General features: G+C 46.3%; 1 protein-coding gene across 1 annotated transcript; it reads left to right on the forward strand.

Moving 5' to 3' along the window:
* The first annotated feature begins 3,712 nt into the window (after positions 1–3,712).
* On the forward strand, positions 3,713–7,844 carry LOC133274919 (cyclin-dependent kinase-like 2). The gene is given in 5 exon segments (XM_061464531.1): positions 3,713–3,739; positions 4,604–4,801; positions 6,076–6,254; positions 7,000–7,112; positions 7,413–7,844. Coding segments are annotated over 5 exon segments (918 nt in total). The 3' UTR covers positions 7,814–7,844.
* The last annotated feature ends 13,687 nt before the right edge of the window (positions 7,845–21,531 follow it).

The raw sequence follows: 21,531 nt of genomic DNA on the forward strand, positions 1-21,531 counted from the left end.
CACCACCTCCAATCTCTGTGGTTTAAATTAATACACTGCACCAACACCGAGCATCATAAATTAACAGTGATGTTATGGATATAAAAGTAAAAAATACAAAAAAGAAACCCCCAGGGCAACCAGTAGCCAAAAAAAATGATTGTCATGTTGCTGATGGTAGAAACTGAAGGTGAGCAGGGGGCCACAAAGCCTGGCTGAAACAATGGGTTTTTTATGGCTTTGTGGTTAAATTCATCACCCTTCATTCAGCTGAAAGGTGTCTGTATTGCTCAGGCATATTGTAGTCAGGTGTTTAAATACCTTCAAGAAAGCAAATGTCACCTTCAAGCAGAATAGTAACCTGATGTCTGTGCTTTGAGGCTTTTCTTGCAGTAATGGTGGTAGTTGTTGAGAGCTCATGATGTGGGTGAGATACACCTGCAGAGAGTTGATGGGTTCTTAGGGAGAAACCGGCTCTTGAGACTCCTTCATAAATAGTCCTTTAAAGAGTGATATTTGTCTAGTGAAGTTGTAGGATAGGTGTAAATTTAAGCCATTTGGTCAGTCTTGAAAGGAAAAGCGGTTGTTTCTGACCACAGTATCCAAAGTGTAACTAAGTCCAAACTAAAAGAGGCTTGGTTGGGCCCTGTGTATTTCAGGGAGCAGCCAAGCCATGCTGTCTTCATTTAACCTTTGAGTTGCAGCCTTATAGAGCTGATTTTCCTCTCAGATGAGTGCTGTGCTGGATTTGTGTGGCTAAACCTGACTTGTTTATGTGACCTGTATTCAGCGGGGAAAGTTATGTGGAAGGGAGGCACAGGGTCTCCAGATGGTAACTGTGTCCCCCTGTGTTGTGTACCTTGCTGCTGAGAATTTGCAGAAGATGAAAGAAATGCTGAACTTCTAAAACTTGCAGGTGAATGATGATCTGAATATGAGACAGTGTGCCTAACCAGAGGGGGTACTGGTGTTACCTGATATGGAAAAAATGCTCCTAGGAATTAAAAAAATCCATGTTATTTTATTAATGGCACTTTTCTAGAAGGCTTGTACTGCCAGCCAGAGGCTAGAGGAGGAGGAGGAAGACTGATCAAATCCCCTGAACCTTGCCAATCCAGCTGGCTTAATGTACTTTGCTGTTTGAGTACATGATTTGCCTGGTATCACTTGTGCATGCTTTATAACTCACCTAAATGTCCAGTCATCCTGCAGCCTGTTAGCTTCTTATCAGCAGCATTATGTGGTGTAGCCTTTTTGTGTGGGTTGATTTGTTAAAGGTATTTCACTTGATGGGCTCCATATACTCTGCCTGGGAAAGTACCCATAGAACTGGGTTCTATGTGTGTGTGCTCTTCAGTGTTATGTCATATGGCCTTTCTGCTTCCTGTCTTGGCTTTGTTCTTCCTACAGAAGCTTTTGCAAGCTCCTAGACTGTTTTCTCTGCAAGTTTTTTTTCCTGCTGCATTCCTTCATGAATGCCAAGGATGCAGTGTGGCATTCCTTGCCAGGATATATGTCAGTTCTTCTGCTTCCTCTTCTGCCACCTTAAGCCCCTGTGTTTGCCACCTATAGCAAGTGGTAGTTTGTAACCTCTAGCAGTAGTTGCAGCGTTTTCCTTTTCTCCTTGTCCCACAGGAGATATGCACAGAAAAGTGCTGTCTTTGGGCCTGGGCACCTGGTTTTAAGTGTTGAGACACAGGTGATGTGTCTGATGAAGCAATGAAGGAAAGTCTTTTTTGAGTTGGAGCATGTTCAGGCTGGAAAGGACCTTAAAGCTCATCCAGTTCGAACCCCCTGCCATGGGCAGGGACACCTTCCACTAGACCACGTTGCTTAAAGTCCCATCCAGCCTGGCCTTGAACACTGCCAGGAATGGAGCATTCACAACTGCTCTGGCCAACCTGTGCCAGGGCCTCACCACCCTCACACGGAAGAACTCCTTCCTTGTACCTAACCTGAACTTCCCCTGTTTCAGTTTAAACCCATTGATGCAGAGAGTTGACCAATGTACAGGGGGGTTGTACAAGGGGGTTAGAGGAATTTGCTTGCTTAAACAAAAGTACTGTCTGTTGTAAATGCCTGCTAAGCAGAACAAAGGCACCTGGTCCTATTGATAAGGAAAAGCAGACACTTGGTCCTATTGATAAGCAGCTATTGATAAGGAAAAGCAGACACTTGGTCCTATTGATAAGCAGCTATTGATAAGGAAAAGCACAAGCCTGAATCTACTGATAAGTGGGAGAAGCAGATGGTTTATGGCTGGGATACCGACCAAACCCTAAGGCCATATGTGAAGACTGAAAGGTGAAAAGTGCAAGAAGAGGAAGACTCATTTACTTCATCTCGAAGACCCCTACCCACAGGAGGAAGACTCAGTTACTTCATCTTGAGACCCTGCCCATGACCAGAGGGGGCACTGCGCAGGTGCAGAGGACCTCAGAAGCGGGGATAGGACATGAATATGTATAGGCGTGTTGTGCAACCTTATGAATATATATAACTTTAGAGAATAAATGTAGAGGGAAACAACACTGAGGTACGCATGACTTTGAGGAATTATCCCCGTGCGTCTCAGCGCTGAATAAAAAGCATACCTACTTTACAACTTTAACGAGTTGTGGAGTCAATCCACACATCACCATCACGCCTCGTCCTGTCACTTTGTCCCTGAAGAAAAGTCCCTCTCTGTCATCCTTGCAGGCCCCCTTCAGATACTGGAAGGCTGCTCTGAGGTCTCCATTCAGCTCCTCCTCTCCAGGCTGAACAGCCCCAGTTTCCTCAGCCTGTCTTTGTATGGGAGGTGCTCCAGCCCCTGATCATCTTCATGGCCTCTTCTGGACTTGCTCCAACAGCTCCATGTCCTTCTTATGAAAAGAGGTTCTTTCTTCTTATGAAGAGCCTCAGACCCTTAGAGTTAATGGAAATGTACGTTTTCTCAACACTCAGCCAGCAGCTCCAAGCGTTGTCCTCTCAGACTCTTTTCAAGTGAATCTGTGTGAGTCTGGAACGTACCTGAGGTGTTTGACTCAGTTACTGACACGTACCATCTCCCAGATGTGCTGGGCATTAACTTGTTTTCCTGCATAAATGGGATCATTTCCATACATAGCTCAGTATTGTAGCCTCTGACAGTGCAGACAAACACCTAGAGGTATAATCATTCTGGAGTTTCTTCATTTGCATGCTCCCTGTGAACCTGTGGGGTCTGGGGCTGGCAGGCTCCTGCCCTGCAGAGCATTTCCCTGCCCATCTCTTTGCTCTGCAGTCCTCCTTGGACGCCATCCCTGGTGCAGTACAACCTCTAGTGCCATTGCCCTGCTGGACTCCAAGCTAATAAGTAACTGTACATTGTAGCATGATCTGTTTTGTTGGTGTGTGTTAAACGAATGTTACAAATGTGTAACGGAAGTGGGGGTGGGTTCTTGTCTGGTCAAAGTGCTATGACAAAATAACTAGAAAATACTGCTGCTTTTTTTTTTTTTTCCCCCTATTCATTTAAGTTGCATACTTTTCTCTACGCTGTCTTCAGCTTTCACTTCTTCATAATATAAGAGAAAAAAAAATATTTCTTCAGGTCCTTGGCTGGTCAGTTTTCCCTGTGAATCCACTAGACACAGTTTAATAGAAGCTGTTTAATTGTTATAACAGTATCACAGGTAAGAATGCTGAACTTTCCTTTTATCTATTCAATGTGCTTGTATTCTGGCACGTGTTAGTTGTTAATGTGTTTAAGATGGCATTGTCAACAGAAGTGCTTTGGGTATGTCAGGAGCTTAAAAGAGAAGCCTGAGGGAGCAGGCAAAATAGCATAGGATTTTTCCATCACCTTGAGAATATTTTCTCAAGGGGTTTGAGGCACAGATACAGCCAGTGTAAGGGGAACAAGCTGTGTTTATTGCTGCTTGAGTTGTTTGTGAGCATGGCCAGGGAACAAGCAAGGAGTCTCTGTGGCTCACCACTCGTGGTTAATTGTCCTGTCATTCTTCTTGCAGTTGTCAGAGACATACTGGGCAGCATGCTGAGTTTCCCAGTACAAACCAGCCTGCTTTGTATTTCCTGACAGTTTGGGGAGCTCTGGATTTTCCTTTGTCACACCAAGTCTTTCTGGGAGAGGTTGCTAAGTGCCTACTGTCTCTCATGTGCTCACCACATGCTCCTCTGGAATTCTTTTTGACTTCCTCAAGATTTCTCTCATGTGGCACGTAAGCTTGCTCTAAAGCTCGTCAAGATCATGATGTAAGATAGATAGTGTCACCTCTTATGTGAGGATATTGTTGTGAGGAGCAGAACATGTGAGGTGTTCCAACAACAAAACTGTATTTTAAGCATCCCCATTAAGAAGAAGCATCCTTAGACAGTGTTTTATTTATTTTTAGGTTACAGACCCAGGTGTCTGTGTACATGAGGTGGTGGGAATCCTCCAGATAATATTTAAAAAATAAAATAGGCAAAATAATATTCTAAAATATAAATGAGCTTGATTTTAAGAACAAATGAATCTGAGTGCCATGAGGAGAAGAGCATTCCAGGGCAGTACAGTGGCTGGGTCGCAGTTAAAAGTATCTGGTCACCCTTTATCTATTACATGCTGTGAAGCTCTCACAAAATATTTCCTGTTTTGTAGCAGCAACTCGGGCATGAGACTCTCGTGAAACTGCTGGAAGTGTGTAAATAAAAGAAACGGTGGTACTTGGTGTTTGAATTTGTGGACCACAGAGTACTTGGTGACCTGGAGGCATTTCCAAATGGACTAGACTACAACAGGGTTCAGAAATACTTATTTCAGATCATGAGAGGAACAGCATTTTGCCACAGCCATAACGTAAGTATGCACAAGAAGCCAGTTCTGCAGGTAACCTTGAATGAAAAGATGCAGAAGTGTATGATTTTGATATATGTTAAGACTTAGAGAAATAGAGCTTTGGCTGAAAGGGAAGAATCAGGGCAGGAGGGCAGGACTGAATTTCATATAAAATGCCGGAGCTTGATGTCAGTTAATATATCAGTCTGTCTCTGATTGATTTGTGAGAGTGTTTCAAAGGAAGGGTCCAGAAGTCCATGGGGATTCAATACTTGGGTAGCACCTTATCATGGGTTGGCTCATCTTGCAGAGGGAGAAAATAGGGGCTGTTCAGCCTGGAGAAGAGAAGCTGTGTGGAGACCTCAGAGCAGCCTCCCAGGATCTGAAGGGGGCCTGCAAGGATGCTAGAGAGGGATTCTTCATCAGCGACTGTAGCAGTAGGACAAGGGGTAATGGGTTTAAACTTAAACAGAGGAAGTTCAGGTTATATATAAGGAAGGAGTTCTTCCGTATGAGGGTGGTGAGGCACAGGCACAGGTTGGCCAGAGAAGTTGTGAATGCTCCGTCCCTGACAGTGCCCAAAGCCAGGTTGGGTAGAGCCTTGAGCAACATGCTCCAGTGTCAGATGTCCCTGCCCATGGCAGGGGGCTGGAACTGGATGATCTTAAGGTCCTTTCAAACCCAAACCATTCTGTGATTCTATGAGTCTCTCTGTTGAAAGTTGGATTCTGATAGTGTCTATGTAAACATGTAGGCTTGCTTTTTCTCTTCAGTATTTTTAGGTTTTTCTTCTCAACTGGTTGGCAGGTTTGCCAATTTAATCCTAGTTGTGTAACTAGATATATATATAGATACATACACATTTATGTATTTATTTATATGTTTGGGAACCTATTTCTCTTATGAGTGCCTAAAATACTCTTAATGTTTAACTGCAGGACATGCTCATGGCCTTTGCAATACATACGGCTTTTAAACTTGTGGTCAAGGCTAGATTTTCAAGCATAATAAATTGTGCCTGTTAAAATATCTATGGTAAATACACCTGCATAGAGATATATGAAATAAATGTTTCTGTGTGCAAAAGTTAGAGGTTCTATACTTACCTATCTAGGGTCAGCAACTGTTCCTTGACTAAGTGAATGTAGCTGTATTTTACAGACTCCATATGTTTCTCGTGCCTGCAAAAATAGGATTTTTCTCCCTACATGTGAGAAAGCTAGTGGTTTTGGTGACCCAGTCCATTTACTGTTTAGAAAGGGGGAATTTATTTGTCTTGTTTTATTTCCATGCAGATAATCCATTTGGATATTAAGCCAGAGAACATACTAGTTTCCCAGTCGGGAGTTGTAAAACTCTGTGACTTTGGATTTGCCTGGACCTTAGCAGCTTCTTGGAAACCTTACACAGACTATGTGGCAACCCAGTGGTACAGAGCTCCAGATCTGTTGGTGGGAGACATCAAGTAGGGCAAGTAAGACTGGCATGTCAGCCTGTGGAAGGTTTGTGGAGTTTATGGAGGGGTTGCTCTGTTTTTTTGGGTTGCTCTGTTTTTTGGGGAGGCAAGGGACTGTTGCTTGGCAGATAGGTTAAAGGGTTGGAACAGGTTGCCCAGAGAAGTTGTGAATGCCCAATCCATGGCACTGTTCAAGGCCAGGTTGGGCAGGGCTTGGAGCAACCTGGTCTAGTGTGAGATGTCCCTGCCATTGGTAGGGGGTTGGAACTAGATGATCTTAAGGTCCTTTCCAAACCAAACCATTCTGTGATTCTGTGCTGTTCAGCATTCCCTGATTATTCCCTTGTAAAAGTTGAAGCTTTCCGTTATAAAGGTTGAAGCTTTCCTCCTTATTCTCACACTCTGCAGCTAACTCCTGCCAGTGCTAGGCTTTCCTGACTCAAAAGGCAAGGGAGCCCTTGGCATTCCTGGTCTGTTGTCTGTAGGAGCTTTTCAGTTGCCAGTGCTGGTACTGGGGAGCCTGTGACTGCTGCGCAGTTGGAATTATGGAGGGAAGGTAGAAAAGTCCCTCCAAACAATTTCAGACAGACATTTTGGGAGATAGGATAAGATTTTTCTTATTGAGATCCCCAGTGTCACATAACCAGGTCAGAGCTTAAACTGTGTGACCCACAGGTCTCTTAGTATGATTGTGCACGTTTATGTATGTTCCTGTATTACCTAAACCTAGCTGGGGTGGTGTTTGTTTTTTTTTAATTTCCAGGGATGTCGATGTGTGGCCTATTGGCTCTCTGATAACAGAAATGCTCACAGGAGAGCCCCTTTTCCCAGGAGATTCAGACATTGACCAGCTCTACCATATCACCAAATGCCTGGGTAAGAATAGCCTGTCAGGATCCTCATACCTGTTTACTAATGGAGGGGTCAGATACATTTTGATGGGGGGAAGGAAGGTGTTGGGGGAAAGGCTGTTTGTGTGTGCTGAACTGTCTCTGAGAGCATGTGCTCTTAGCACCGTTTACAAATGGGGATCTAAGAATTCATGAGTACAGTATCAATTCATGGCAGACTATAGCCCTTAAGGGTAGTGCTGGCAAAGTGTTCCAGCTTCTTAAATGTTTCACTGGACTGTCCTGTATTTCTTCTGTGATGGTTGCTTTGTTTGTGTGATTCCAGGTAATTTAATTCCAAGACACCAAGAGTTATTTTATAAAAATCCCCTCTTTGCTGGCATGAGGTTGCCTGAAGTGAAGGAGGCCAAATCTCTGCACAAACGCTATCCCAAGCTCCCTGCTTCAGTGCTAGATTTAGCCAAGGTAATTAACTGGTGGTTTACTATGAATGTTTCTCTGTTTACTTGTCCTTGGGAAGCAGAACACAGCCTACAGAAAGAGCTGTGGCTGTTAAAGTGGCTTTCTCTCAACTACCCATGCATGATCAACTGTTTGGGTTGGTGGCTTAGTGGGGCTGCAAGGTTACAACAGCAACCTTCCTGGGTGACTGGCAAGACTAAGCCAGCCATATCCAGAGCCAAAATGGTCAGTGCATATCCTCCAGGGAGGATTTGTAGCATATAATGCCCCACTGATCAAGTTTTCCAAGGAGATTTAAAAGGTAAAGAAGGACTGGTGTGTTGAAAGCATCATCTGACTCATCTCCCAACAAGCTTTGCCCCTCATCTGCTACTTAAGTGGGTGTTTTGTAGATCATAAGCTTACTTGTTACTGGCTAGCAGAGCTGTGTGGAAACAGTGTTTTCTGACAACCCTACCTCTGCTTGCTGATGGAGGTACTGCAAGGAAGCATGCTTGCATCCCTTGCTGGTGGAGGGATGCGCCTGCTTGTGTGCAAGTTAGGAAGCCTGTAACTTTGGAATAGACTCATATCTGTGAGGGAAAGAAAGGAAAGGGAAGCTTATAATGTCTGCAGCTGAACCAAACTAACAGTGAAAATAGTAATTAGAGAAAGCACATTTGTCCATGTTTCCCACATGCAAGCGCAAGCTCCATCTTCAGCTTGAAATTCCTGACATTTGCACTGTGGAATAGATTTGAAAGAGGAGATTCAGCACTTTGAGGGCAGTGTCAACAAGAAGCAAAGACAAGTTCCAGATAACTGAATGGGGGCACACGGACACTCTTATTGAGGCATGTAGGGCTGCAGGAGCAGAAATCCCAGTCTGTTCTTCAGTCCTCTCTTACTGTAGCCAGTCTTAACATCCCTTGAGACCAACTTTACCTCACCCTCTGGTAGTTCTTGTGCCTTGCTATGACCATCCCTCTATTTCCCTTTGTCCTGGGTTCAGCAGTAGCTATCATTTTTTCTCCTTCTTAATAGCTGATGTAGCGCTGTGTTTTTGACTTTCGGCATGGGAACAGCGCTGATAACACAGATGGTTTTAGTTACTGCTCAAATGTTTAGTCTGACCAAGGACTTAACTGAGTCTCATGCTCTGCCAGGGAGGAGGAGAAGCTGGGAAGAAGCAGAGACAGGACACCTGACCCAAACTAGCCAAAGAGGTATTCCATACCACAGGATGTCATGCCGAGGATGTAAACTGAGAGTTACCTGGAAGGGCTGGTTCACTGCTCGGTCGGGCTGGGTGTCGGTCAGCGGGTGGTATTGTATTCTCTTCCCTTGTTATTTCCGTTATCATTATTATTATTGGTGGTAGCAGTAGTAACTTAGTTACTGGACTGTTCTTACCTCAACCCATGGGATTTACATTCTTTTGATTCTCCTCCTTATCCTGGTTGCTGGGGGAGGAAGTAGGCGAGAAGTGAGCGAGCAGTTGCGTGGTTCTGAGTTATTGGCTGGGCTTAAACCACAACACTGGTTTACTTGGACAACTATTTCTAGCCCCACTGTTGTTGAAACACAGAAGTTACCCTCATAAAAAACTGCAGGAATTTAAAGAAGATGCATGCCAGTAATTCTGGTGGTGTTACAACCAGTCCGTACCTTGTTACTGGGTGTGATGTTGAAAATGAAAGCAATGCTGAAGGAGGGTTGTAGCTGAAGGGTTAGACCTACAGGGCATTCAGCTGAAATGTAGCGTTTCAAGTTCTCAAGGGAGCAGGGAAGATGAGTTGTGGGAGCTGGAAGAAGTTCCAACAGTAAAAGCAATTAAGTAAACAGTGACAGAGGTGGTGTGAGGCATTAAACAAAACCCAAAACCAACACCAAACAAACAGAGCCCCCCAACCTGACATGCAGTAAGAAAGTCTAAGGTAAGAACATAGACTAACTCAATGCAAATACCAGTGGAAAAACTTTTAATACTTATCTATAAAGACTGCAGGAAAGCAATTAAAAACATCTTTTTCGTATATAATGTAATGAAAAGTGTAAACAATGGAATCGCATTATCTTTACTTTCAAAAAAACCCTGAATTGGTATTCTTGAACTGTTTGAACTAGGAGGTACATGTTCGTACTTGTAAATAGAAGTGGTAAGTCTTATAGTAGTGTAAATATATACTAACATATACTGTAAAATAATATGAATAAACTATACTAATTGAAATGTAAACCCATGCTAAGTGTACCCTCTTACAGAACTGTAACATACATTACTAACACTAATGTAATTCAAAGACTTCAGTAAGGGCTCCTTACGACGTATGTCTTGACTATGGCTTAGAAAAATACAATCTCTTTAGCTGTAGTATTGTATCGTATCCTAACCTATAAATCCTTGTATTACTATCATAGTTGATCTTATTTGTTCTTTGGGGTTTGGGGTTTTGCTTTTTATTCTAAATGACCGATACTAAATTTGCAAACTATGTCCCCGTTTATTGTGGGTGGACTTCAAAAGACTCAGAAATTCCTAGACCTCATGTCAAGCAGCCTGGTGAATGCCAGTCATCTAGGACAGGTCTCCTGGATGCTGAAGACATGGACAGATTTCTCAGTCAGACCTAAACCAAATTCTTGCACACTGGGATGGGCAGATGGGCACTCTGTGAGATTATCTGGTCCTAGATCACAATGCTGTTAAGCCAAGCCAACAAAGGCTTCCCACTAGCGTAACAGAACATAGGTTTCAGTTCAGGTCAGAGCAAAGACATGAGAAAGTCTCATTTTCCAGTTGCCTTGGGCTACTGACTTTGGTTTCAGCACTGCTGCATTGCTCCATGTCACGGAGCTTCATAAGAAATGGATAGGAGAAAAATCTCAGGGCACTTAAAGAGTAGTTTAAAATACCAACTTGGATACTACATCAAAACAAGTTCTTGCCTTCGATCCCAAAGAAATTAGATAAACATAACTAAATGCTAATGAAAGTTATAGCCACTTCCTGAAGATCTGGCTCAAACTGCCACAGCGGCACCGATTCCAAAGAAGAGGATATTTTGTATCAGCTGGGGACTTGGCCTGACAAAGGTGAAGGCAATCCTTTTTACGCATCAAGAAAAGAGGAGGAGTCAACAGAAGGAGAGAGGTCTTTCAGATGATCCAGGCAGACAACTTCAGTTGTCCGCAGTCCATGAGCAGCCTTCCAAATTGCCACTGTGCCGTTTTTACTTACCCCTAGTGGTGCTGTTTCTTTTGCAGGAGCCTCCTGAATCTGTGCTCTTTCCAAGGTAGCATCGGAAAGAGCGCCCTCTTCCTTCTTGTCCCCAGCTGAGCTCTGCAGGAAAAGGGGAAAGAAGTAAATCAAGAGCACTGCCAGGGATGGAGCATTTACCACTTCTTTGGGCAACTTCTTCGGGCAACTTCTTCCAGCGTCTCACCACTCTCACAGTAACGGACTTGTTACTTATATCTAAGCTGAACTTCCACTGCTCATGTTTAAACCCATTGCCCCATGTCCTGTTGCTAAAGTCCCTGCTGAAATGAGTGGTTTTGTATGCAACAAGATTTATCAAGAATGATTTTAAAATTTATTCTGCAGTTGATATTTTTCTCTAGGTACAAATTTAAAAATAGAGTGTTTGCAAGGACTTGCATTGACTTTCAGTGGATGAAAGTATAAAATTCAACTCCCTAAATCCTCCTAATCTCCATACATACACATCTATGTTGATTTAACTACCTACACTGTCAAAAACTTCATACCCTCACTTGAATTGAAGATTATTACACTGTCAGGCTATGAATCAGCATACCAGGACATGTAACATTGGTTGGGACAACCAAAATCCACTCTCTGCCTCTTTCATTAGGTGCCCTTGAACTTTTTCGTGACTTCTATCAATGATACAATGCAGTGCTTCCCTCCCTCCCTGACCCAAAATGTAGAAAAGATACAACAACTCAGTTGAATTACCAAAGGCAAAAATTAGTCAGCTTTTATAAAGCAGTATCATTACAGTACTAGGGAGAGTCTTTTTCTGTTCAGTGGTTGTAGTTTTTTGTAACGTTAAAATTCTTACGATGAAAAGAAGAAAATAATAAAGAGGGGGGGAAGCGTTGGAATTATGTCTTATTGCTGTTTATTCCTGGAGCAGGCTCTGAAGTCCATAAGCAGCTCTCCAAAATGCCACTGTGCCAGCTTTGCTTACCCCTAGCGATGGTGTTCCTTTGTCAGGAGCGACATGAATCAGCGCTCTCACCAAGATAACTGGGAAACAGCGCCATCTTCCTCCTCACCTATGCTCTGCCAGGAAAAAGGGGAAAGAAAGAAAAAAGAAAGGAATGTCTTCCCTCCTCTGCTAACCACAATCTATACCAGGTGCTCTACTGCTTCGTGCAGAGCTGAGGGCAGAAAATGGTCTGCACAAAGTAAATAGAAAAATCGAAGCAATACAGGATACTTCTAGATTCAGGGAACACTGACGGTATTCTTTGGAAGCTGTCCTTTCCATACCAAAATCATCATGTCACAAGCTGAATGAAAAATGGTGGGAAGGGAGATCTCCAGAAGCTTCTGAGGTTGAAGAGCACAATGACTCCCCACCAGTTCTCCCAGGACATGGTCAAATGGAGCTGGCCTTGACATACAGCAAAGCTCCAGGAGAAGCTGGTGACTTCAGCCAGGTGGTGTAAACGGCAAGGAGAAGCAAGACACGCCAACCCAGTATGGGTGATAAGCAAACTTCTACTTTATTTGTGGCGCACTTCGCTTAAATCCGCGTGGTGTTTAGCCACGCCTACTAGTCAGAACAGTATTGGTTAGTTCTACACAGCTTCCTTCACATTCTCCTCCCACATCCGGTATCCGGTTACCTGTGAGGCCTACCCCTTGCCTTGCTCGCACAAGGCCTCTAAGGCTCCATGGCCTTGCTCTTAGAGCCATTCTGCAACAAGGTGGAGACTTGGATGCTGGAGCAGACCCTGCACCAGCACAGCCCACCTCTTGCTCAGCTGGAAGTTTAGCATGAAGTTAGACCTGAACTGCCTATGAGTTGCGTGAGGTTACTAGTCTTTCAGGATAATTCAAATAAACTCCAAGAAAGAAAAAAAAAAAAGAAAAGGTATCTACAGTCATACAAGGTAATATTTTTCAGTAATTTGTTTGTATAAAGATGATACAAACCAGCTAGAACAGAGCAAGAAGAGGCAGTGTCCAAAGCACTCAGATACTGCACAGTGCTTGAAACAAGACTCTGTTGGGGGATAGCAGGGTATTAATGAAGCAGAAATTGCTTCTGCTGTTGAGTTCACTCTGTTCATAAACAATGGGACTGTGTTCCTTTATCTTACGATTTCTTCACAGAGGAATAGGCAAACATGCATATCAAGGAGAAGACAGGGAGATGGAGCTTACCGATTTTTTCAGTGAAAGGACTGATTTTCCCATCTTTTACATACACACACACACACACACGCACACACACACACATTTCCATTTAGTATTATCACTATTGTAACCACCAAATTTTCTTCCACAGCTTCTAGACTGCATCTATGGAAGGAGGGAAGGGGGGGGGGGGGGGAGGGAGGGAAACAGACAGACTTTCTTTCTCATTCAGATATTTAATGTTCACTTTAAGGATCCCTCAGAACTTGCTCTCCCACCAGCTGTTTCCTTTATAACAGGGGGAATTACGGACACAAAGATACGTGCGCGTTTGTGTGTGTACTTTTTCCCTAGGGCTGCTGCCCTAGAGCAACCTCACAAAGCTGTGTAACTTTCTAATAGTAAGAAATATCTAACAGGATAATGTAGACAGCACAGGTCTACCCAGCCCGAGTGCAACTTGCAGCAAAAAATGTTCCTATCCTTTTGAGCGGTGTTTTCACTTTGTGATTCAATATATTTGTTATTATACTACAGGTCGTAAAGAATGGGTCAACTAAAGTCAAGAACGTATTGCTCCCCACTGGAAACAGGGGTTCCTTCCCAGGTAACATCAATCATGAAAAAGCACAATGGTTAATCTTGCAGAAGCCAGTGTTTCTGTTACTTTTTTACTCTTTCTGTGGTCACAGCTATTATGTATCTGAGTAAAAAACACAGGGGCTGCTTCCTAGTGTGACTTCAAACACCCTTCGCTTCAGATCCCACTTGGAAACTCAAACATTATTCTGAGAATCTTAATATGTAAGAGAGGTAGAACTGTTCTAGAATCCACTGCTGACAATCTAGAATCCACCTAGGTGAACAACACATATGGTGCACTTTTAGAAAATCTTCCTTAAATGAGGAACTTACTCATTCTTACTTACTTCCTTCTTCATTCCTTCCGTACTCATTCCTTCCTTACTCATTCTGCCCTTTCTGATAAATCATAGAATCCTAGAATGGTTTGGGTTGGAAGGGAGCTTAAATCTTACCCAGTTCCAACCCCCTGCCACGGGCAGAGACACCTTCCACTAGACCAGATTGCTCCAAGCCCCATCAAACCTGACCTCGAACGCTGCCAGGGATGGGGCATCCACAGCTTCTCTGGGCAACCTGTGCCAGTGCCTCACCACCCTCACTGAAGAATTTCTTTGTAATATTTCATCTAAATCTGCCATCTTGCAGTTTAAAACCTCTCCCCCTTGTCCTATCAGTGCATGCCCTTGTCAAAAGCCCCTCTCCAGATTTCTTGTAGGTCTCCTTAGGCACTGGAAGCTGCCATAAGGTCTCCCCTGAGCTTTCCCTTCTCCAGGCTGAACAACCCGAACTCTCTCAGCCTGTTTCCTTAGAAGAATTGCTCCAGCATCATCTTCGTGGCCTCCTCTGGACTTGCTTGAGCAGGTCCATGTCCCTTTTGTACTGGGGGCCCCAGAGCTGAATGCAGTACTGCAGGTGGGGTATCAGGAAAGCAGAGTAGAGGGGGAAAATCCCCTCCCTCGACCTGCTGGTCACAGTCCTTTTGATACAGCCCAGCACACGGTTGGCTTTCTGGATGCAGGCTGCAAGCACACACTGCCGGCTCGTGGAGCTTCTCAGTAACCAACCACCTCCCAAGACAGCCCCCCCCGCCCAAGTCCTGCTCCTCAGAGCTACTCTCAATCCAGCCTCTGGCCATCCTGTAGTTGTGCTTGGGAGCCTGTATCTGTTCTTGGAATGGATGTTAAATGTCAACTAACGCTATCCCAAGAGGCCAACTGTGCCATAATAGCAGGGTGAGTACTGTCTTCTGACCAAACATCAAGCCAACGCTATTTGTTTTTTACATCTCGTAACAACCCATTAACCACGGGCACACGATGTGTTGGCCCTCCTTTGTGCTTCCCCGCCGTTGCTGTGCTTGTAACCGCCTGAAAGCACGACAGAAGATAGGGAGCCTGCTCCTCCGTGACATGTTCCGCCACAGTCCCGCAGGGACTGGAGGCAACTGGACCGTGTCGAGGGTGGACTGAGCCCACACGTTTGGGTTCTGCTCCCATAGTAGAAGAGATAGGAGGGAAAGCTGGTGCTCGGAATCTTCAGCACACAGTCAGTTTTACAACAGTGTCACCATCATTCCTGTCAATGCTCACTTTCACACGTGACAGTGCATTTGAATGCAACCTCTGCGGAGCTTCCTTTATGCCGCTCAGCAGCACGCAGGGAGTAGAGCACGAATGTTTGGCCTCTGTTCTCACAGGCGAATAGGCAGGAGGGAAAGCTGGCGCTGGGCATGTTCAGCACAGAGTCAGCTTTACAACGGTATCACCATCAGAGCTGTCGCTCCTAGCTTTCAAACCTAAAATTTCATTTGAATGCAACCTCTCCAGATCCTGCTCTCCCCTGCCCAGCAGCACTGTGAGTAGAGCATGAACCTTTGGGTTCTGTTCCCACAGGAGAACAGGTAGGAGGGAAAGCTGGTGCTGGGCCTCTTCAGTACACAGTCGGCTTTACAACGGTGTCACCATCATTCCTGTCACTGCTCACTTTCACACATGAGAGTGCATTTGAATGCAACCTGTGCGGAGCCTGCTGTATGCTACACAGCAGAACGCAGTGAGTAGAGCACGAACGTTTCGCGTCTGTTCTCACAGCCGAAGAGCCAGGAGGGAAAGCTGCTGCGAGTGATCTTCAGCACACAGTCAGCTTTGCAACGGTGCCTCCATCATTGCTGTCACTGCTCACTTTCATATCTGAGAGCACATTTGAATGCAACATATCCGAAGCTTGCTCTCGCCTACCCAGCAGCCCAGTGAGCAGAGCATGAACGTTTGGCCTCTGCTCCCACAGCAGAGGAAAGCAGGAGGGAAAGCAGTGCTGGGCCTCTTCAGCACACAGTCGGCTTTGCAACGGTGCCTCCATCATTGCTCTGACTTCTCACTTTCATACATGAAAGTGCATTTGAATGTAACCTCTCCAGAGCCTGCTCTCAGCTGCTCAGCAGCACAGTGAGCAGAGCATGAACGTTTCGGTTCTGCTCACACAGTAGAAGACATAGGAGCTAAAGCAGGTGCTGGGCCTCTTCAGCACAGAGTCAGCTTTACAACGGTGTCACCATCATTCCTGTCACTGCTCACTTTCATACGTGAAAGTCCTTTTGAATTGTACCTCTCCGGAGCTTGCTCTAGGGGGCCCAGTAGCAGACCGAGTAGGGGAGGAATGTTTGCCCTCAGCTTCCACAGCCCAAGAGCCAGGAGGGAAAGCTGCTGCGAGAGATCTTCAGCACACAGTCACCTTTGCAAAGGTATCACCATCAGTGCTTTCGCTCCTAGCTTCCAAACCTAAAATTTCATTTGAATGCAACCTCTCCAGAGCCTGCTCTCCCCTGCCCAGCAGCACTGTGAGTAGAGCATGACCCTTTGGGTCCCGCTCCCACAGGAGAACAGGCAGGAGGAAAAGCTGGTATTGGGCCTCTTCAGCACACAGTCAGATTTACAACGGTATCACCATCAGAGCTGTTGCTCCTATCTTTCAAACCTAAAATTTCTTTTGAATGCAACCTCTCCAGAGGTGCTCTCCCCCGCCCAGCAGCACTGTGAGTGGAGCATGATACTTTGGGTTCTGCTCCCACAGGAGAAGAGCCAGGAGGGAAAGCTGGTGCTGGGCCTCTTCAGTACACAGTCAGCTTTACAACGGTATCACCATCATTCCTGTCACTGGTCCCTTTCATACGTAAAAGTCCATGTGAATGCAAACTCTCCGGAGCCTGCTGTAGGGGGCCCAGCAGCACAGCGAGTAGGGCAGGAACGTTTGCCCTCAGCTTCCACAGCCGAAGAGCCAGGAGGGAAAGCTGCTACGAGTGATCTTCAGCACACAGTCAGCTTTGACATGGTGTCTCCATCATTCCTATCACTGCTCACTTTCATATCTGAGAGCACATGAACGTTTGGCCTCTGCTAACACAGCAGAGGAAAGCAGGAGGGAAAGCAGTGCTGGGCCTCTTCAGCACACAATCAGCTTTGCAACGGTGCCTCCATCATTGCTTTCACTGCTCACTTTAAACATGAAAGTCCATTTGAATGCAACCTCTCCGGAGCTTGCTCTAGGGGTCCAGTAGCAAGCGAGTAGTGCAGGAACGTTTGCCCTCAGCTTCCACAGCTGAAGAGCCAGGAGGGAAAGCTGCTGCGAGTGATCTTCAGCACACAGTCAGCTTTGAAAATGTGCCTCCGTCATTGCTCTCACTGCTCACTTTCATACATGAAAGTGAATTTGAATGCAACCTCTCCAGAGCCTGCTCCCGGCTGCCCAGCAGCACAGTGAGCAGAGCATGAACGTTTGGGCTCTGCTCCCACAGTAGAAGAGATAGGAGGGAAAGCTGGTGCTCGAAATCTTCAGCACACAGTCAGTTTTGCAACGGTGTCACCAACATTCCTGTCACTGCTCACTTTCACACGTGATAGTTCATTTGAATGCAACCTCTGCGTAGCTTGCTGTATGCTGCGCAGCAGCACGCAGTGAGTAGAGGACGAACGTTTGCCCTCAGCTTCCACAGCCAAGAGGGAAAGCTGCTGCGAGTGATCTTCAGCACAGTCAGCTTTGCAACGATGTCTCAATCATTGCTGTTACTGCTCACTTTCATATCTGAGAGCGTATTTGAATGCAACATCTCCGAAGCTTGCTCTCGCCTCCCCGCAGCACAGTGAGCAGAGCATAAACGTTTTGCCTCTGCTCCCACAGCTGAAGAGCTAAAGGGGAAAGCTGGTGCTGGGAATCTTCAGCACACAGTCAGCTTTACAACGGTGTCACCATCATTCCTGTCACTGCTCACTTTCACACGTGAGAGTGCATTTGAATGCAACCTCTGCGGAGCCTGCTGTATGCTGCACAGCAGAACACAGTCAGTAGAGCATGAACATTTGGCCTCTACTCCACAGTAGAAGAGGCAGAAGGGAAAGCTGGTGCTGGGCCTCTTCAGCGCGCAGTCGGCTTTGCAACGGTGCCTCCATCATTGCTTTCACTGCTCACTTTCATACATGAAAGTGCATTTGAATGCAACCTCTCCAGAGCCTGCTCTCACCTGGCCAGCAGCACAGTGAGCAGAGCATAAACTTTTGGGTTCTGCTCCCACAGTAGAAGACGTAGGAGCTAAAGCAGGTGCTGAGCCTCTTCAGCCGAGAGGAGGATCAGGAGAGGTTGCATTCAAATGCAATTTTAGGTTTGAAAGCTAGGAGCGACACCACTGATGATGATACCGTTGCAAAGCTGACTGTGTGCTGAAGATTCCCAGCACCAGGTTTCCCTCCTGCCTCTTCTACTGTGGGAAGCAGAGGCCAAACGTTCATGCTCTAAACACTGCGTGCTGCTGGGCAGCAGACAGCAATCTCCGGAGACGTTGCATTCAAATGCGCTCTCACGTATGAAAGTGAGCACTGACAGCAATTCTGGAGGTACCGTTGCAAAGCTGACTGTGTACTGAAAATCACTAGCACCAGCATTCCCTCCTGGCTCTTTGGCTGTGGGAGCAGAGGCTAAACGTTCCTGCTCTACTCACCGTGCTGCTGGGCAGCTTAGAACAAGCTCCGGAGAGGTACGACTCAAATGAACTTTTGCGATGAAACAGAGGAGGCACAGCACTGATGGTAACAAAGTTGCAGAGCTGACTGTGTGCTGAAGATTTCCAGCACCAACTTTCCCTCCTGGCTCTTCGGCTGTGAGAACAGAGGCCAAACGTTCGTTGTCTACTCTAGTGCGTGCTGCTGGGAGGCAGACAGCAAGCTCCGCAGACGTTGCATTCAAATGCCCTCTCACGTATGAAAGTGAGCACTGACAGCAATGATGGCGGTACCGTTGCAAAGCTGACTGTGTGCTGAAGGTCACTAGCACCAGCTTTCCCTCCTGGCTCTTCGGCTGAGAGAGCAGAGGCCAAACGTTCATGCTCTACTCACTGTGTTGCTGGTCAGCAGAGTACAAGCTCCGGATACGTTGCATTCAAATGGACTTTCATGTATGAAAGGGAGCAGTTAAAGCAATTTGGAGGCCCCGTTGCAAAGCTGACTGTGTGCTCAAGATTCGCAGCACCAGCTTTCCCCTTTAGCTCTTCAGCTGAGGGAGTAGAGGCCAAACGTTTGTGCTCTACTCACTGTGCTGCTGGGGAGCTGATAGCAAGCACCAGAGAATTTGTATTTAAATGGACTTTTAGGTATGAAACCGAGGAGAGACTGCACTGATGGTGACACCGTTGCTGCTGCTGGGCTTCTTCAGCACACAGTCACTTTTTCAACGGTGACACCTTCATAGCTGTTGCTCCTCGGTTTCATACATAAAGGTTCATTTGATTCATACATCTTAGGGTCTTGCTCCTGGGGTCCCAGCAGCAGAGTGAGGAGAGCAAGAACGTTTGTCTCTGATCAAACAGCCGAAGAGTCAGGAGGGAAAGCTGATGCTAGTCGTCTTCAGCACACTCTCAGCTGTGTGACGATGTCACCATCAGTGCTGTTGCTTTTCACTTTCAGTCCATTTGATGCAACCTCTCCGGAGCTTAATCTTGGCTGCCAGGCAGCACAGTGCGTAGAGAACAAGCGTTTGGCCTCTGTACCCACAGCTGAAGACCCAGGAAGCAGAGGACGTGCTGAGCCTCTTCAACACACTGTCAGATTTCCAGGGGTGACACCATTGTTGATGTCGCTCCTTGGTTTCATGCCTAAAAGTCCATTTGAATGCAAGCTCTGCGGAGCTTGCTCTCGGCTGCCCAGCAGCACAGTCAGGAGAGAATGAAATTTTGGCCCCTGCTCCTACAGGCAAGGAGCCAGAAGGGAAAGCTGGTGCTCAGCTTCTTCAGCACACAGTGAGCTTTGCAACGGTGTCACCACCATTGCTTTCACTCCTCTGTTTAATACCTAAAAGTCCATTTGAATCGTGCCTCTCCGGAACTTGCTCTCTGCTGCCCAGCAGCCCAGGGAGTAGAGCACCAACGTTTCACCTCTGCTCCCAAAGCCGAAGAGCCAGGAGAGAAAGCATGTGCTAGGCTCCTCAGCGCACAGTCAGCTTTGCAACAATCACCATCATTGCTGTCGCTCTTCTGTTTCATATTTAAAAGTGCATTTGAATCGTACCTTTTTGGAGTTTGCTCTCGGCTGCCCATGAGGACAGTGAGTAGAACACGAACGTTTGGCCTCTGCTCCCACAGCAGAAGATGCAGGAAGGAAAGGATGTGCTGAGCCTCTTCAGCACACTATCAGCTTTCCAATGGTGTCACCATCCTTGCTGTCGCTCCTCGGTTTAATACCTAAAATTCCATTTAAATCGTGCCTGTCCGGAACTCGCTCTCAGCTGCCCAGCAGCTCAGTGAGTAGAGCTTGAACGATTGGCCTCTGCTCCCACAGCAGAAGAGCCAGGAGGGAAAGCTGGTGCTAGGCCTCTTCAGCACACAGTCAGCTTTGCAACGGTGTCACCATCAGTGCTGTCGCTCCTGGCTTTCCTTCCAAAAAGTCCATTTGAAAGCAACTTCTTAGGGGCATGCTCTTGGCTGCCCAGCAGCACAGTGAGTAGAGCACGAAAGTTTGGCCTCTGCTCTCTCAGCAGAAGACCCAGGAGGAAAAGGTTGTGCTGGGCATTTTCAGCAGACAGTCAGCTTTGCAATGATGTCACTATCATTGCTGTCACTCCTCGGTTTCATACTTAAAAGTCCATTTGAATTGTAGCTCTCCAGAGCTTGCGCTACGGGACGCAGCAGCAGCGTGAGTAGAGCACCAAAGTTTTTCCTCTGCTCCCACAGCCAAAGAGCCAGGAGGGAAAGCTTGTGTTGGGACACTTCAGCAAACAGTCAGCTTTGCAAATGTGTCACCATCAGTTCTGTCGTTCCTCGGTTTCATACCTTAAAGTCCAGTTGAATCGTACCTTTTCAGAGATTGCTCTCGGTTGCCCAGCAGGAGTAGAGCACAAAAGTTTGGCCTCTGCTCCCACAGCCGAAGAGCCAGGAGGGAAAGCTTGTGCTGTGCCTCTTCAACACACAGTCCTCTTTGCATCGATGTCACTATCATTGCTGTCGCTCCTTGGTTTCCTACCTAAAAGTCCATTTGAAGGCAACCACTTTGGAGGATGCTCTCTGCTGCCCAGCAGCACAGTGAGGAGAGAACGAACCTTTGGCCTCTGCTCCCACAGCCAGGAGGGAAAGGTTGTGTTGGGTCTTTCAGCACACAGTCAGCTTTGCAACGGTGTCACCATCAGTGCTGGCACTCCTCAGTTTCGTACCTAATGGTGAATTGGAATCGTTCCTCTCCAGAGCTCCAGAGCTACCCAGCAGCATAGTGAGTAGCGCACCAACATTTGGCTGCTGCCAGGCAGCACAGTGCACAGAGAATGAGCGTTTGGCCTCTGTACCCACAGCCAAAGACCCAGGAAGGAAAGGATGCGCTGAGCCTCTTCAGCACACTGTCAGATTTCAAACGGTGACACCATCATTGATGTCGCTCCTTGCTTTCATCGCTAAAATTCCATTTGAATGCAACCTCTCCAGAGCTTGCTCTCGGCTGCCCACAAGGACAGTGAGTAGAGCACGAAAGTCTGGCCTCTGCTCGCACACCCAAAG

The sequence above is a fragment of the Pezoporus flaviventris genome, unplaced genomic scaffold (assembly GCF_033815535.1).
Source record: "Pezoporus flaviventris isolate CSIRO_AGI_PZ_B2104156 unplaced genomic scaffold, CSIRO_AGI_Pfla_v1 ptg000002l, whole genome shotgun sequence".
Taxonomy (NCBI): domain Eukaryota; kingdom Metazoa; phylum Chordata; class Aves; order Psittaciformes; family Psittacidae; genus Pezoporus; species Pezoporus flaviventris.